Raw genomic sequence first — 14,957 nt, forward strand, 5'->3', positions numbered from 1 at the left:
GTAATTGCTTATGTAACGGAGACTGCCATCCCGCCATCCAGACTTGGTTTGCCATTGTACGCTACTCTCTGTTGTCGCCGTCTTACGCGCTGAGGGTGTCCGACGACTGAACTGGGATGATCATTGACGGACCATGTTGAGATCACTGCTATTACCTCTGCGGAATATTCGGGAGCTTACTCGCGAGACTATGCAAGCACGAGGCCCTGACACGGAGTACATCCATCAAGCCCAAGTACCGCCATTGAGCCCCTGCTCGGAACAGATGAAAGATGCAGTGGAACAGCTCAAAGCAGCCGAGCTCACTGTCGGCAAAATTACGGCGAGGCCTTACACTATTCAGTCGTGTCTCCCAGTTGGGTTGAACCTTTGTAGACATTACGACGCATATACGAATTGATGAACAAGAATCGTCATGTTTTGGACGTGTTTTGCGAGTTGGATGGCTTTCCTGCTTTCATACGTATCCTTTCAACTCTTTCCGCCTCCACGTCTACTGGGTTGTCAAGTTCGTATCACGCCCAGGATATTCTCGAGTGCATGCAGTGGGCGTTTATGGTCGCTTCCGAGGCCTTGGATGGACACGAAGACAATTTGGACTTCTTTGAGGTGAGGTAGATCCACGCCCACTGCACCCCCGGCTTCTGCTCATACAATGGACTGTAGGAATTCGTCGGGTATCATGTCCTTTCGGACGCCTGCAGTGTATTTCTCATCAATCCGGCCACTTCTGAGAAGATGCTTGGATGCCTTCTATCGCTTTCCTTGCATAATTTCGGCCTTGTAGATGTGTTCGGCTCTTTGGTAGAATGCCGGGACCTTGCGGAACTGGATGTCAGGTTCTTGGAGCATACACCTTCGTTCGGCACATCACCATCATTGCGAAGTGAATGGGATTGTTGCAGATGGTGATGGTGGCCCTCATGATGTGCATGTGCCTGGAGGACAGTCATCTTCGTTGGTAGTGCTGCCAACTCATCTGATTCTGCCACAGGTTCAGGCGTAGGCCCAGTTGCTACCACTGTCGTCGTTGCCTCCTCGAACTGACACTTCAGAACCACAACCACTGCAACCACAGCCGCAACCGCAACTGTATCCCACCGTTCAACTCCCCATCCTTGGATCCGATGAGGACGTGACAGCACGAAAGGCTCAAGAGCCTATCGCTGCCACCACCTTCGGTGAGGTAGAGGGCCATCGTCCCCTGAGCAGACTAACAACGTCGACGAGTGGGTCCAGGTCACCGATGGGTTCGAGAAGCTGGGGACCGACCTCGCACGTGTAGAAGGACTCGCGGAAGTCGAAGTCGACGTCGGTGATCTGAGCAGCGTCGTGGGCAGCCGTACTGGAGGTAGACTTGGGGAAGACGCCAATCCAAATGGTGACAGCACCGACGACCGGTTCCTTGGCCTCGCCCTCTTCTTTACCCTAGGGCATAGTAGGACTGAGCCTCCACCTTGGAGACAGCGTGCGGATCAGGGGTGTAGGAACTGAATGCAGTACTTCCCAAGGAGAAGGTCGACGCTGGCGGGGAGATAGTAGCATCCTTGCCATCAACAGAGCTCTGAGCCTCCTCGTAGCTCCTAGCAAGGCGAATGCAGCCCTCGAGGTCTTCGGCAGAAAGCACTAAACAAATAGAGGGAAAACGAGATGGTTAGTATGAGATAATCATAAAGAAACCAACTTAGGGACAGACTGGTATATGAATCCAAAAGTCAAAAATGGCAGATCTATTAAACGTTTACATAGCATCACGTGCTCAACACGCGCTCAGCGCTCAGTGTTGGTATCTAATTAGGTCGCGGTGGCCTTCCATCCATGTTCGTCAATGGACAAGTGACTCCAGTGGGAGATGTCGGATTCGACTATATGATGCTTTACTCTGCCGGAACCAGAGAAGGATTTTGGAAAAAAAAACCGCTGTAATGTACCTGAGAAACAAACTACTACGGATTGGGTACACATAACATTGAAACAATGAGGGCCATCTGTTGAGAAGATGGGATTCCACTGAGTACGAACTTCGGCGAGATTGCCCCACAATCAACACCATCGTGTTCCCACTAATGTACACCGTGATTATGACAACAGCAACCATGATGAGGAATGACGAATCGTTCAAGAATTTGGTGCTAACTGAGGGTTAAGTATAGGATTATGAATGGTATCCATGTAACTCACCTCCGTTCACGTATCCCACGTCTCTGCGTTACAGGAGATGCACTCCAAGAATCCCAACATCTGAAATGGGTAAGATAAGGGACCGGTTGGATGAAATCGGCACTTACCTTCTTAGCCTCAGCGGCGGTTTGGCAAGAGGCCCTCATGGTGGATTCACGAGTTTCTTGGAATTTTGCCAAAAGCGATTGGAATCTGACCTCTTCCAGGCGGAGTTGCTCGCCTGTCTTAAGCGTCTCTTGCTCTATCTTGTCCAGAGCCAACTTCCGCTGCCATGGCGTCAATGCCTGGAACTGCTGCTGCCACGGCGTCGCTGCCTGGGGCATCTGCTGCCATGGGGTCGCTGCCAGGGGCATCTGCTGCCACGGTGCCACTTCGAGAGTCTGCTGCGCTCGCATCGTCGCCTCGGGAATCTGCTCCCCCTGCGTCGCCACTCGGGAGTCTGCTCCTCCTGCGTCGCCACCTCGAGAGTCTGCTCCCCCTGCGTCGCCACCTCGGGAGTCCGCTCCTCCTGCGTCACCACCTTGAGAGTCTGCTCCCCCTGCGCCGCCACCTCGGGAATCTGCTCCTCCTGCATCGCCACCTCAGGAGTCTGCTGCCCCTGCCTGCACTGCTGCTGCTGCAGTGCCCTTTTGGCTGTAAATAAGCAATGAGACCGGGAAATGAATGATATTAAGTGCCTGGTAACATACCTGCTCTCCTAAGCTTGCTATTCATGGGTATCGTGGTATGACGGCTAGTGGCAGTCAGCGATTGGGAGCGGTTGTGGACTTTTCGTCGTCCGCCGAGTCTAAAGTTCAGACTCCGCTACAATGTTTTGTTCCATGTGTGGTCGTGTTTGGACTGTGGCTATGTATTCGGCTAACACACCAGCGCAGATTTCATATCCGTCACTTCGTTGACGCTTACTTCATTGTTAGCTTCTACAAAATGATTATGAAGATGGTAACTCTGTCAGGTTTGGAATCTGTCGATGCTAAACTCTATCGTGGTCTCACTTGCACTTGGAATGTAAGTCTCCATGCTTCTTTTCATCTGCGTCCTCGGTTACGTCCTGTGAGAATGATATCACGGATGTAATTCACGAAATGTTTACTACAACGAAGGAAAGTTTTGGGGAACTCCATATGATCAATTTGAAGCCAGGAGGTGCCGACATCAACGTGACAGAGGAAAACAAGAAAGAACATGTTGACCATATCGTACCACAAGGAGCAGCAAAAACGAAAATAAGACAACGCCACCTGCAACGGTTGAATATCGATAGGCCTCCAAAACTAAACAGAGAAGGAAAGAAGCAGAGCTCACCGGAGTAAAACCCTGGATCTCGGAAACCCCCCGCCCGAGCATTGATTGCGCCTGATATCGACGTACCTGCCAACATACCCAATGCCGAAAATGACAAAAGCATCCCCACACGTCAACCCATGTCAGCCATTGCCATAGGGGGAACAATGAAGAGGGAAACATAAGTCCCACAGGCGAAGCTGCGAGGATATACATTTAAATATCATGTAGTGTATTCTACTGGCAGCAGAGCACATACCCGTATATCACCGATATAGCAATCAGCTGCCCTTGACTCGAAGCGTATGGCCAAGCGAAGGTGACAATATCGACCAGATTCGTAAATGGTATCATAACATTGAGAGGACCTGCATGACATGGTCAGATTTAGATTGCAGAGAAGTGCGCAGTGTTTACCAATGTGGTCGGCGAGCAAGCTGGCAGACAACCGACCGAACCCGGATGCTGCGTTTGCGATCGCGGCGAGATAGAATGAAAAGTTGTTCGACACGCCAACCGCCGTAGCACTGACAGGTTAATAGGTGAATGCTGTAAACGAAGTTAGCTAGTCACCACGAAGGTGCACAATGGCATGACTCACCGGTATATAGTCCGAGTATACAAGCGACACCAGAATCACAATAGATAGTGTGCGCCGGGTTTCGAAACGCGGACAAGTCCAGCAGTCCACCTTTGACATTCACAGGGGGCACTCGTCTATCTGTTATCTCGTGTCAGTGCAGCAGTAGAAATCAATAAATGTATCACATTCACAAGATTGGAAATTCCGGGGTGACAAGCATCATAAATCCGAACAAGCGAACAGTCCACTTGAACCTAAGAATTTCTACACATATCCGAGTTGAGAGAAAATAGAACACACCCTATAAGAGGTATAAGGTTTTGACCTGCGACGGGGAACAGTGTGCCTCCGAGCGACGAGCCAGCAGATACTATGCCAAGGGCCATTCCTTTCTTCTTGCCAAACCAATGAGACACGACGCTAAGGGCTTGTGGGAGGATGATCCCGCTGAACAACTGTCGACGTGGGTTATGTAGCTAATTATCGACAGCCTTCGGCACTCACACCCGTGAGAAGGCCCTGTACGAGGAAAAATTGTCAATACTGTTTACATTCTGCTGGGAGGAAAGTGCACATTACAAGTCTGCAACCAGCCATGAAATAGGGAATCTTGAAGTATCCCAAGTCGAGAAGTCTTCCCGTCACGAGTGCAGGCAGAAAGGTGAATGTACCTGGATTTACCGCAGCGATAGGACGAGGGACGTGAGCGGCAGCGACGACGAGCTGAGAAGTGAATCGGGACCTGCCTGAACCGATCCTATCCATGCTCTGCGTGCAAAGTTAGTGGAATGAAGGCGTCGATGAAAGGAATGACCTCACATACTGGATGAACTTTCGTCGGGTAAAAGCACCTGCTCCTAATAATCTTGAAATATCTGCGAGCCGATGAGCAATAAGCCAGTATATTATAGCAGAGGTTGGTACTCACACCCCACATGTTGACATACCCCAAGCTGAAGTGGATGGTGAGCTCCATATGTGATGGACGCCAATGATAATCATGTAGGGTATGCTTACGTGCAAAACGTGGCAAGCATCGACCCATACTTCCGCATCTGCATCAAACCAAAGAGCACGGCGGAGAGCTACAAAAACACATACGCCACAATAACTGACCAGGCTTTGAACCCGCCATCGGGGGTGCCGCCTGCATATTTGGCGTACTTTTCAGGCAGATCCTGAAATGTTCTTCGGTGCAGTGTCTGATCGGCCCAAATGTATCAGGCTCTGGAGGGGTCAGGCCATGTTCGACATTTGGAGAAACAGGAGTCTTTCCCTCTAATGTCATTCCATCTGCTGTATAACCAAGAGACTGATGGGGCTACCATATCTTCACCAGGTGATTTATAGAAACAAGAAAGATATTCCCATTATCGTGGCAAGACGGGTGGACCGGTGGACTTGGCAAGATTCTTTTTTTTAGAAGTGACGCATTGTACGTATAGAAGGCGGCCTCTTGAGCAAAGCCCCTGTCTCGGAATCAAATGATTGGGAGGTAACCTTTGAGGGAAATGATTGTGAGGGCCGAGGACTTCCTAATCCTAGAATTCGAAAACATTCCGGGTGGACGGACTGGCAGGCCTAGATGCTGCTAAGCCCATTCCTGATGAAACAGACACTACGCTCCCCCCTTTTCGCCGAACTAGCCGGGATGAGACGAAGTACCCTGACCCAAGCATCAGCATACGCACTGATATGTATATCGAAATCATTGCCCCCCACCGGATGTGGCACAACAGTACTCCTAGAACGCACGAGGAGTCCTCCCGAAAGGACGAGTGAATCTAGTAGGGCTCAAGACGCCGGACATACGACGACCAATTCAATCTTGTCTATTCGGGGCCCCGATCGGCTCTTTGAGAATAGAGATTTTTGGAAGAATATATTTACTTCAGTACGAAAGTTGCGCGAGATGCTTGGCGTGCACACTGAAATGACGCCACAGAATTCCTGGAGCACATTCCGCTCCAATGTCCTGGGAGAGAAGTGAGACTGATTTGGTCATAGCACGAGCAATATGGCACACAGAACGCAATCCCTGGCTAGAACTCTACCTGTCGTGATCGCTTAGGAGCCAGTGTGGGCAATAGGCACAGGGAGGGTGGCTACTGCTGCTCAGGCTCAGGAGGTTCACGCCTACATCCGTCAATATTGGTCGACCGCCGTGTCTCCCGCCGTTTCTGAGAACACGTCACATCAACCAGCTGCAAGGAGTTGTGTAAGTGTTCCGAATCGTCTCAGATCGGGCTTTAGCTCATATGGACACAGCTACTCAGATCGACGTGGACGGATTCCTCGTTTGTGTGGCGTCGTTAAAGCCGGACTTTTTGGGCATCACCAATGTGAAGAGAAACTAGATTGTAGTTCGTGAATATGTACAAAGGTTTCTGCCTCTGTCTCAGGGGCTATTGCTTATGTAACCGAGACCGCCATCCCGCCATCCACAGAGACTCAGCTTGCCGTTTTACGCCACTCTTTGCTGTCGCCGTCTCACATTGGGGTGTCCGACGACCGGACTGGGATGATCATTGACGGACCATGTTGAGATCACTGCTATTACCTCTGCGGAATATTCGGGAGCTTACTCGTGAGACTATGCAAGCACGAGGCCCTGACACGGAGTACATCCATCAGGCCCAAGTACCGCCATTGAGCCCCTGCTCGGAACAGATGAAAGATGCAGTGGAACAGCTCAAAGCAGCCGAGCTCACTGTCGACAAAATTGCGGTGAGGCCTTGCACTACTCAGTCGTGTCTCCCGGTTGGGTTGAACCTTCGTAGACATTACGACGCATATACGAATTGATGAACAAGAATCCCCATGTTTTGGACGTGTTCTGCGAGTTGGATGGCTTTCTAGCTTTCATACATATCCTTTCAACCCTTTCCGCCTCCACGTCTACTGGGTTGTCAAGTTCGTATCGCGTGCAGGATATTCTCGAGTGTATGCAGTGGGCGTTTATTGTCGCCTCCAAGGCCTTGGATGGACACGAAGACAATTTGGACTTCTTTGAGGTGAGGTAGATCCACGCCCACTGTACCCCAGGCTTCTGCTCATATAATGGACTGCAGGAATTCGTCGGGTATGATGTCCTTTCGGACGCCTGCAGTGTATTTCTCATCAATCCGGCCACTTCTGAGAAGATGCTTGGATGCCTTCTATCGCTTTCCTTGCATAATTTCGGCCTTGTAGATGTGTTCGGCTCTTTGGTAGAATGCCGGGACCTTGCGGAACTGGATGTCAGGTTCTTGGAGTATACACCTTCGTTCGGCACGATTCATCTACCCCACGTCTTTAAAATTGCGTGGGACTCCATGGCCCGCTCGTTGGCCACCAGTGGTTCGATGCGCTTGCTCATATATAAAATCCTGGAACACCTCACTCAATTTTCCCATTACAACCTTACGGTGTTGGACGAGGCGAGGGTTTTGCCGCCTGTGTTCTCCCATTTTGCATCTAGTCCAACAGGGAACTCGTGCTCGGACAGTCCGTCCCCGGAACGTCGTTTGCTAAGCAAGATCCTCAAACGGCTGTTCGAGATTGGTGCGTCTACCCAGGATGTAAGACAGCTTCTGCAGTACATTGTCAAGGAGAATGGTGCACTTGATGGAGAGATGATCGAGTTCCTCCGTACGGGAATGAAGTGCTGTTGGCCACCGCATATATCACTTCAAGGGCCATCAGTCATCACAAAATGGATGGGAGATGCAAAAGCTCTTCCAGCAGCTGGGTTCACATTCACGGTGAGTTATTAAGTGGGCTCAGGTGGTCGATGCTGCACGTATTGTCGTCGTAGATGTGGGTTTGGTTTGAGGGAATGCCTCTGGAAACGCATTCACTATTCGGCGTATCATTCTTGGTAGATCCTATCGTGCAATTGAGCATAACTGCAAATGGGACCCTTGCTCTCAGAACAAAAGTCCGGCAGGAAGCTGTTGTTCTCTCAAAATCAAAGATTCCTACTGCTAGGTGGACACATATTGCAATCGTGCACTATCCGTCTCGATCTTCCGGCCCTGCCATCCGTGCGTTCTTTACTCTAGTTTGTTCAGTCATCTTGACGGTCATATTAGGTATTTTTGTTGACGGATGTCTTACTGACTCGTTGGATTGGCCATATCCCCCGCCGGACGTGATCGGAAGGGGGCAGCTTATACTTGGTGACACAACCCCGGGGCGGCCATTGAGTTGGTGTCTCGCGTCGTGTTATTTACTTTCCATCCCACTGCGTGAGTAGTTGTGACAGACGTGCTGTGGAGACATTAACGAGGGACAGACGATAATTTGATCAAGTTCATGCATGGATTAGGCCCACGTTATCATGACAATTTTCAGGACTGTAACCTCGCTCGTTTTTTTACCTACGAAGTTTCGACGTCATTGAACATGTATTTGCTGGGCCCTGCTTCAACTAGGGATGCGTCGTCTCTCAAGAGAGCTATTCAAGAAGGCGGACTTGTCAGCGAGAATTTCATCATGCTTAAAGTGGTACCGGAAGATATAAAATCTTTCCCTTGGCTCGATCCTTGCTCCTGCTCGGACTTGCGAAGTGATTCTGGTGTCAGATACCGAGGAAACGTATGTGTAGTTTTGCATCAGCCATTCGACGTCACCCTGTGGGAAGTCGGTGGTGTCCAACTTGCCCTCCGTTTGGTACACCAAGCCCAGGTCTGTGAGATTCTTGTTTTGCATTTACCTCTTCTTCACATTGTCATTTAAGACCCAGCACGAATTATCCCGTACCATTTCTATCCTCTGTGACAGTGTACGTAACAGCTGGCAGAACTCGGAAGAGATGGAAAACATAGGTGAGAATTAACTTAGTGCTACTTCGGTTGCCCTGACTGACAGAACCAGCTGGTTACGACGCACTGGCAAATATCCTTCGCTCGAAGGGTCACTTGATCAACGTGACATCCTTTGAAACGCTGTTCGAATTTCTTGGACTGAGTTTCCGTTCCCCGGAGTAAGTACCTTCGCTTTACATGAGAAACTCTGTTTGAGCTGTTAGCGTCTCAGCACTTCTACCGTCACAAATGCCATCGCATATCGAGCAATCGCCTTGGATTTCGAGCTTTGGTCGTCGACAAACTTAACAATACAGCAAGCACACCTGGAACATTTCGCATTCTTACTGCGAGCCAGTCGTCACAGACGATTCAATGCAAAAGTATGCTTATCAAAATTGGGAATCATTCGAAAGCTGGTGTTTGCGCTGCAATCGACATGGTATCCGGCAGAATCTGTCCCTCACCTCGTGAATGCAATTGTGGTCGTGATGCAAGGCCATTTCCCTCCGAGCGATGTTATAAAACCAGTCATCTCGTACATCTCGGCGCATGTTGCGACTGGTAGGTATCTTTTTGCAGTGTTGCGCGTCATTCGGTGACCTCTTTCCCCAGAACCTTCGGATCCACCGTCTCCGAGATCATCATCAGCCTTCCTCAGTGTCAACCAGCACGATAGAGCAAAACAGCTTCTTGAGGCAGTCGTATCGCTTCTGCGAATCCCGTCCGTGTATGCAAGGGTTTCCGAGTCTGTGCCACTTGCTCGTATCGTGTTGTTATGGGTCAACGAAGTTCCGTCTCCTAGCGTAGCGTGTCAAGTGCTTTCAGTGATCGGGATTAGTCTGATATTTTCGTCGTCCTTTGGGAAGAAGCTCGAGTTGTTGAGTGGGTGGAACTTGCTCAGGAAACGTCTTCCACCTGTGTGGAACGAAGACTTGCACAGAGCTGCTGTCGATTTGCTCTTGCGACCTGCCGCCGAGGCTATCTCCAGCAAGGGCACCCCACAAGGTATCAGATGTCCGCAGATTCTCCCTGTCATTTTGGTTGCTCTTCGTTGTAGCTTGCTCGTGCGCTGCGATAAACTTAATCAAGGTATGTATTTGAAATAGTGTGGGCTAGGTGATCCACTGACGCTTCTGTGCGTCTGCAGGTCCTTCGCGCCACGTAACGGAATTGATCCTGGACGACCTGAACGATCTTCACAAAACCAACCCGTCTTTCAGTCAGCTCTTTAAATCGCAAAGTACGACAGAGGTGCTCATCGAGTGCCTTTCTATCTTGCCGGCGGGATGTGAGAATGTCAAGATTTCCACGCAACTGACACAATTCGCTTTATTGGTCGCAAATGGTAACCGCGTATCTCATCACCAGAAACAACAGGTAATGGAATTCGGGCCTTGTGGTTGTTCGTAACTTACTCCGAGCCAGATACTCGATCTCGTGAAGCCAGAGGTCAAGGCTCCTGGACCTTCACCGAACTCTTTGTCGACCATGCTGACTGTTGTACGCGGGGAAACACTGCGCAAAGTCATCAATTGTTTAGACCAATGGAGAAATGTTATTATTGCTTCTGAGAAGGAGCGTTACCAAAAGATGGTGGTTGACTTGTAAGAAATGCTATGTTGGCGTGCGTCAGTGACTTAAAGGTGATAGGCGGGAACGGCGACGACGACTTGGTTCGATCAATGCGGGTATTTTGGACGTAGGATCTGAGCGTGATGTGTGGCCCCACTTCGTTCCAGAACGAGCGTGGCGATTGGACGAGACTGAGGGCCCCTATAGAATGCGGTGCGCCGAAGTTCATCCAATGTGTACCCTTACTGAGAAGTGTTTAGCATCAAGCTGGAACCTGTGGTGGAAGCGCCGCCGGAAAGTCGACAAAGACGATCGCCCAGTATTGCAGGAGAGCCGGAAGCATCATCCACGGCACAGTTAGAACAAATGGCTGATGACGCTGCCGATGATTACGGTAGTAGTGTTGGCTATGCATCTGCGAAATCTCACAGTTGTTCTTAGATTCCCAGGCATTGGCAGAAGACATCGTCGAGGACAAACATCGTAGGGTGAGGCATGAGCTCGAACCTGGAGATGTCATCGAGGCTCTGGGCACCGTGGCTCGCGTCTCCGGAGTGGATTCATGGCGTGTGTATGCTTTCTGGATTCACGTCTTCCCTGAGATTAACTCCCTCGGTAGCTGGCCTTCTTATTTTCGGAAAGAGTCATCTCTATATGCTGGAAGGACTAGTGGAGAACGAGTCTGGTGAAGTGATCAACGCCGTGGATGCCCCGAAAGATATGTTTTTCGTATCGGGGAGCACTTCCCAGCTACGAAGTGGCCAGCCTGCACTGCGATGGTGCGCTTCAAATATTTTTGGGATTCACCACAACCTTATATATCGTCTTTGACAGGAAACTTGGGCACATAGTCGGATTCTCTAACCGGACATTCCTTTTCAGAGACATTGCGTAAGTGTTCTCCTGTTTTCTTAATACCTCATTGCCAACGCTTGGGTCACAAGCCTAGAGGTGCTCTTCAAAGACAGTCGCACCTTGCTGGTTGTCTTCTTAAGCACCTCCCAACGCCACGATGCATCTCAACGACTACAAACAATTATTTTGCACCATAAACCACAAGAACATCAATCTGCTTTCAGCCTTATTTTACGAGACATGAGCATTGCATTGCCTGGGGGAAAGGCTTCGAATGTCAACATGTCACATGAAAAAGCATTGGCAACCGCACAGCAACAGTGGCAAAACAGAACAATTAGTAATGTACCTCATCCTTATTAGCGCGGTTGTTCGCCTGCTAACGTGGCGGGTGGTAGTACGCATACATCAGTATGCTCAACCAGCTTTCGGGTCGCACGCCAAACGACGCGACCCAGTATCCCATCTTCCGTATGATTTCTCCGTGCTCGGGATTTAGTATGATAGCTGAGATCTTCGGCAGCTTGGGTCCTGCAAGACTACACATCAGAGACTCTCGACCTCTCGTCGCCCAATTCATTTAGGGAGTATGTCAATTTTTAATGTTCTCTACGTTCGCTCATACTTGAGCATGTTCTCAGCTTGACGAAGCCAATGGGGGCGCTCACGGATACACGGCGGGAGATTGCAAAAAGCCGCTACGATAACCTAGAGAGCGTAGGCGAGAAGCCATTCCACTATGGCACTCATTTCAGTTCGTGCGTAGTATCGTTCCTGTCTCCCTGTTCTGAGAACCCTGAACATTTGTAAGGTCCATGATTGTGTGCCATTACCTAATTCGATTGGCACCTTTCACAAACATGTTCAAAACCCTCCAGGTGAGTGTTTTTGATTCCTTCGTATCCATTCGCATAATGCCATTCATTAGGGTGGGGACTGGGATCTGCCAGACCGACTATTTTCGTATGTTTCCTGCTGTACCCTGACTCGCTGTCGGGGGTTCTGACCAGTTCACAATAGGGACATAAAGAGATCCTATCGCTCCGCATCACAAGACGTGAGAGGAGATGTCCGAGAGTTGATACCAGAATTCTTTTCATGTCCAGAGTGAGCGCCTCCTTTTTCGTCCTGGAAGGGCTATGTCTAAATGGTAGACATACAGATTTCTTGAAAATTTGTCTCGTCTCGATTTTGGCGTTTCGCATAGTACGGGAGAGAAAATTGACGACGTCAAGTTGCCTCCGTGGGCAAAAGATGACCCACTCTTCTTCGTTACCTTACACCGACATGTGATTATCAAGTGGTTTGCACGACCACAGGCACATGCTCATTTGCTCAACAGGCACTAGAGAGTCGCTATGTTAGCGAGAACCTCCCAGCGTGGATAGATCTGATATGGGGATGCAAGCAGCGCGACGTCGAGTCGTTGAATGTCTTCCACCCCCTGAGCTATGAGGGGGCTATTGGTATTCACCTGTCATATGAGTGCACCGTTGGCCTGATTGACGTTCGACGCAGATCTCGATAGCATCACTGACCCCCTAGAGCGAGAGGCAACGATTGGTATCATCCATAATTGTGAGCGATATTTAACTGCAACCATCGCGAAGGTCGATTGACAGGATTGGCAGTCGGCCAAACACCTCGCAAGTTATTCGATTCTCCACATCCCTCAAGAAACTTGAGCGGCACATTAAGCCTTCCGGTGAAGGTGAAGAGGGGAATTTGCGAGGATGCGCTGGCTTTGACAAGAGATGCGCATCTGCTTAAACGTAAGTAAGGGTATTGCCTTTGCTGTCACTACGTTCACCGTTCATAGTTGGCTTTGATGGCCCTGTCTCTCACATTACAATCGACTCAAGCGGGAAGGTGCACCCAATGTCACATGGAAAATTGCTGCACCCCTCCCGCAGCGATGACGGGGTTCGATGGGATCACGGCCGTGGAAGCGGGATATTGCAGGCATTTTCCCGAGGGACCGTACGAGTTTTCTCTTTGTCCTTTGTGAATCCACTGACATTCAAGCTCCAGATCGTGCAAACCATCGAGTCTATCCACCCAACTTGTGCTGCTTTCGCTGACCCAGAAACTCTTGTTACCGGATCGGTGGATTCCATCGTACGAATCTGGTATGTCTCCTATGGACAGAGCTCAGGGGGCTCGTCCTTCACTGGAAATGTAAAACATCGGAAGCGTCGGGAGCCGGTATTATCGCTTGCTCACCTGCTTCGTGGACATAGCGGACCAGTGTCATGTGTTCAGGCGTCCAGAACCTGGTCGGTTGCTGTTAGCGGCAGTTCTGATGGAAGTGCGGTCCTGTGGGATTTGAATCGAGGGACGTACGTACGGTCGCTATGGCACGTTGAGGCTAATACTCCTTCGGAGAGTGCTTCTGTTGATCTTGTAGCGATCAATGAGTCTACGGTACGTTGGCGAGGTGATCGTGACACATCAGTTAATCTTGTAATAGGGGTGTATCGCAACATGCTCCGCTCGTTATCTGTGGCTTCATACCATCGCTGCGAGGCCAATTACGAAACTTGACCTGTCGTTGACATGCGACCCCACTTCTCAAGTTTCGTCTATCGCATTCCACGAGCGCGAGTACTCCTCGCTAGGCGTTTTGGCCGTGGGAGACGGACAGGGTTCCGTGACACTCTACACCTGGAATGCAGACGGGGCTCCTCAAGGCAAGAAGGCTCAATGGGAGTTCGTGGAGGTACGGCGTCTTTCGCCAGACCCTAGCTCATCTGCAGCCGTTACAGCTCTTAAATTCTCTGGGTACGTACGCCTCGTACTCGAGCTATTTCGCTATCCATGTATTAATGAAGCATTTGAATAGTGAAACATTGTGGGTCGGGGACGCCTCCGGGAGCGTGTTCCGTTGGGCTATACCTGACTGAAATACTGTTGAGAACTCCAATGTTGTACGTCCCCACCGTGTGGCATACCATAATGACAGATGTAACATACCATGGTTGACGCACTTATGAAAAGGGCAATCGCTTGCCGCATACATACAGGAGTGTCCCTTTTGTACGAGTACTGTCAATACACTGATCGTCAATTGCCTATTTTTTTTTCCGGACCTTAACCCCAGCTCGGCTGATTCCTACCCATTGCAAGTTAACAGTCATTCAGTTAGAGACTTGATCCTTCGCCATCCCTAACCAAATCCCAGTGAGAAGGTTTCAAATCTCAGCAAAAGTCAGCACACACCCCAGGTATATCCTCTTGAAGTTCTACATTGATGTTCTGCACGTCGACTCTGGCCGGACTGCCACCTGGAGCCACCTCATAGAGTTGAGCCCAATAACGTACAATGGAATTCGGACTGGTGGCTTCCGACATTTACTAATATTTGACCCATTCCCTGTACAAGTTTGCCACATTTCGCTAGTTAAGAACGCAGAGCCTTTACAATTGATTTTGCACTATACAGGTCATTTCGTTGTACCTGAATCAGCCAATTGGCGTAATTAGTTATTACCGTCTTCAACTCCTCACTACAAAAGTACTTAGTTCTTCCAAAGAAAATGCTCAGCACTCCTCCTTTCTTGTAAGCCAGTAGGTGCCATTTACCAAATGGTGACCGCAGCACTGCACTGTTTAGTCATAAACGTCGCAAACTTTTCAATTGTCTACTGGCGCGGCGACGTACCAAATGTAGGTCCTCAAGGCCTCGCAATCCA

At 49.8% G+C, this 14,957-nt stretch overlaps 4 protein-coding genes across 4 annotated transcripts; 3 read left to right on the plus strand and 1 right to left on the minus strand.

The window, feature by feature from the left end:
- Window positions 1-133: 133 nt before the first annotated feature.
- F5J12DRAFT_893500 (uncharacterized protein) lies at window positions 134-912 on the plus strand (the record flags this gene model as incomplete). Its single annotated transcript, XM_051747662.1, has 3 exons — window positions 134-307; window positions 376-609; window positions 667-912. The coding sequence occupies 3 exons, from the start codon at window positions 134-136 to the stop codon at window positions 910-912; spliced, it is 654 nt and encodes a 217-aa protein (XP_051599158.1).
- A 1,275-nt stretch (window positions 913-2,187) lies between these two features.
- F5J12DRAFT_783398 (major facilitator superfamily domain-containing protein) lies at window positions 2,188-5,336 on the minus strand (the record flags this gene model as incomplete). Its single annotated transcript, XM_051742840.1, has 17 exons — window positions 2,188-2,241; window positions 2,289-2,600; window positions 2,642-2,814; window positions 2,871-2,887; window positions 3,177-3,232; window positions 3,385-3,455; window positions 3,487-3,552; window positions 3,604-3,665; window positions 3,725-3,833; window positions 3,883-3,992; window positions 4,240-4,302; window positions 4,349-4,503; window positions 4,553-4,567; window positions 4,730-4,816; window positions 4,872-4,923; window positions 4,977-5,103; window positions 5,165-5,336. 17 exons carry the CDS (start codon window positions 5,334-5,336, stop codon window positions 2,188-2,190), a joined length of 1,701 nt encoding a protein of 566 aa, XP_051599159.1.
- A 783-nt stretch (window positions 5,337-6,119) lies between these two features.
- On the plus strand, window positions 6,120-6,405 carry F5J12DRAFT_722194 (triose phosphate isomerase; the record flags this gene model as incomplete). Its single annotated transcript, XM_051741351.1, has 2 exons — window positions 6,120-6,270; window positions 6,302-6,405. Coding segments are annotated over 2 exons (255 nt in total), but the record flags the coding sequence as incomplete, so codon positions are not given.
- Window positions 6,406-6,586: 181 nt separating this feature from the next.
- F5J12DRAFT_769958 (uncharacterized protein) lies at window positions 6,587-14,338 on the plus strand (the record flags this gene model as incomplete). Its single annotated transcript, XM_051742234.1, has 31 exons — window positions 6,587-6,775; window positions 6,829-7,062; window positions 7,120-7,791; window positions 7,845-8,073; window positions 8,122-8,277; window positions 8,325-8,716; window positions 8,769-8,856; window positions 8,906-9,014; window positions 9,068-9,399; window positions 9,451-9,927; window positions 9,986-10,215; window positions 10,264-10,442; window positions 10,489-10,623; window positions 10,671-10,804; window positions 10,852-10,977; window positions 11,030-11,189; window positions 11,245-11,301; window positions 11,355-11,610; window positions 11,664-11,736; window positions 11,789-11,852; window positions 11,907-12,023; window positions 12,077-12,143; window positions 12,194-12,228; window positions 12,286-12,372; window positions 12,428-12,554; window positions 12,608-12,731; window positions 12,784-12,843; window positions 12,897-13,037; window positions 13,085-13,689; window positions 13,736-14,046; window positions 14,108-14,338. The coding sequence occupies 31 exons, from the start codon at window positions 6,587-6,589 to the stop codon at window positions 14,166-14,168; spliced, it is 6,027 nt and encodes a 2,008-aa protein (XP_051599161.1). The 3' UTR covers window positions 14,169-14,338.
- Between the last annotated feature and the right edge of the window lie 619 nt (window positions 14,339-14,957).

The sequence above is a fragment of the Pisolithus orientalis genome (assembly GCF_024613125.1).
Source record: "Pisolithus orientalis strain OTSU chromosome Unknown F5J12scaffold_17, whole genome shotgun sequence".
NCBI classification, from domain to species: Eukaryota; Fungi; Basidiomycota; class Agaricomycetes; order Boletales; family Pisolithaceae; genus Pisolithus; species Pisolithus orientalis.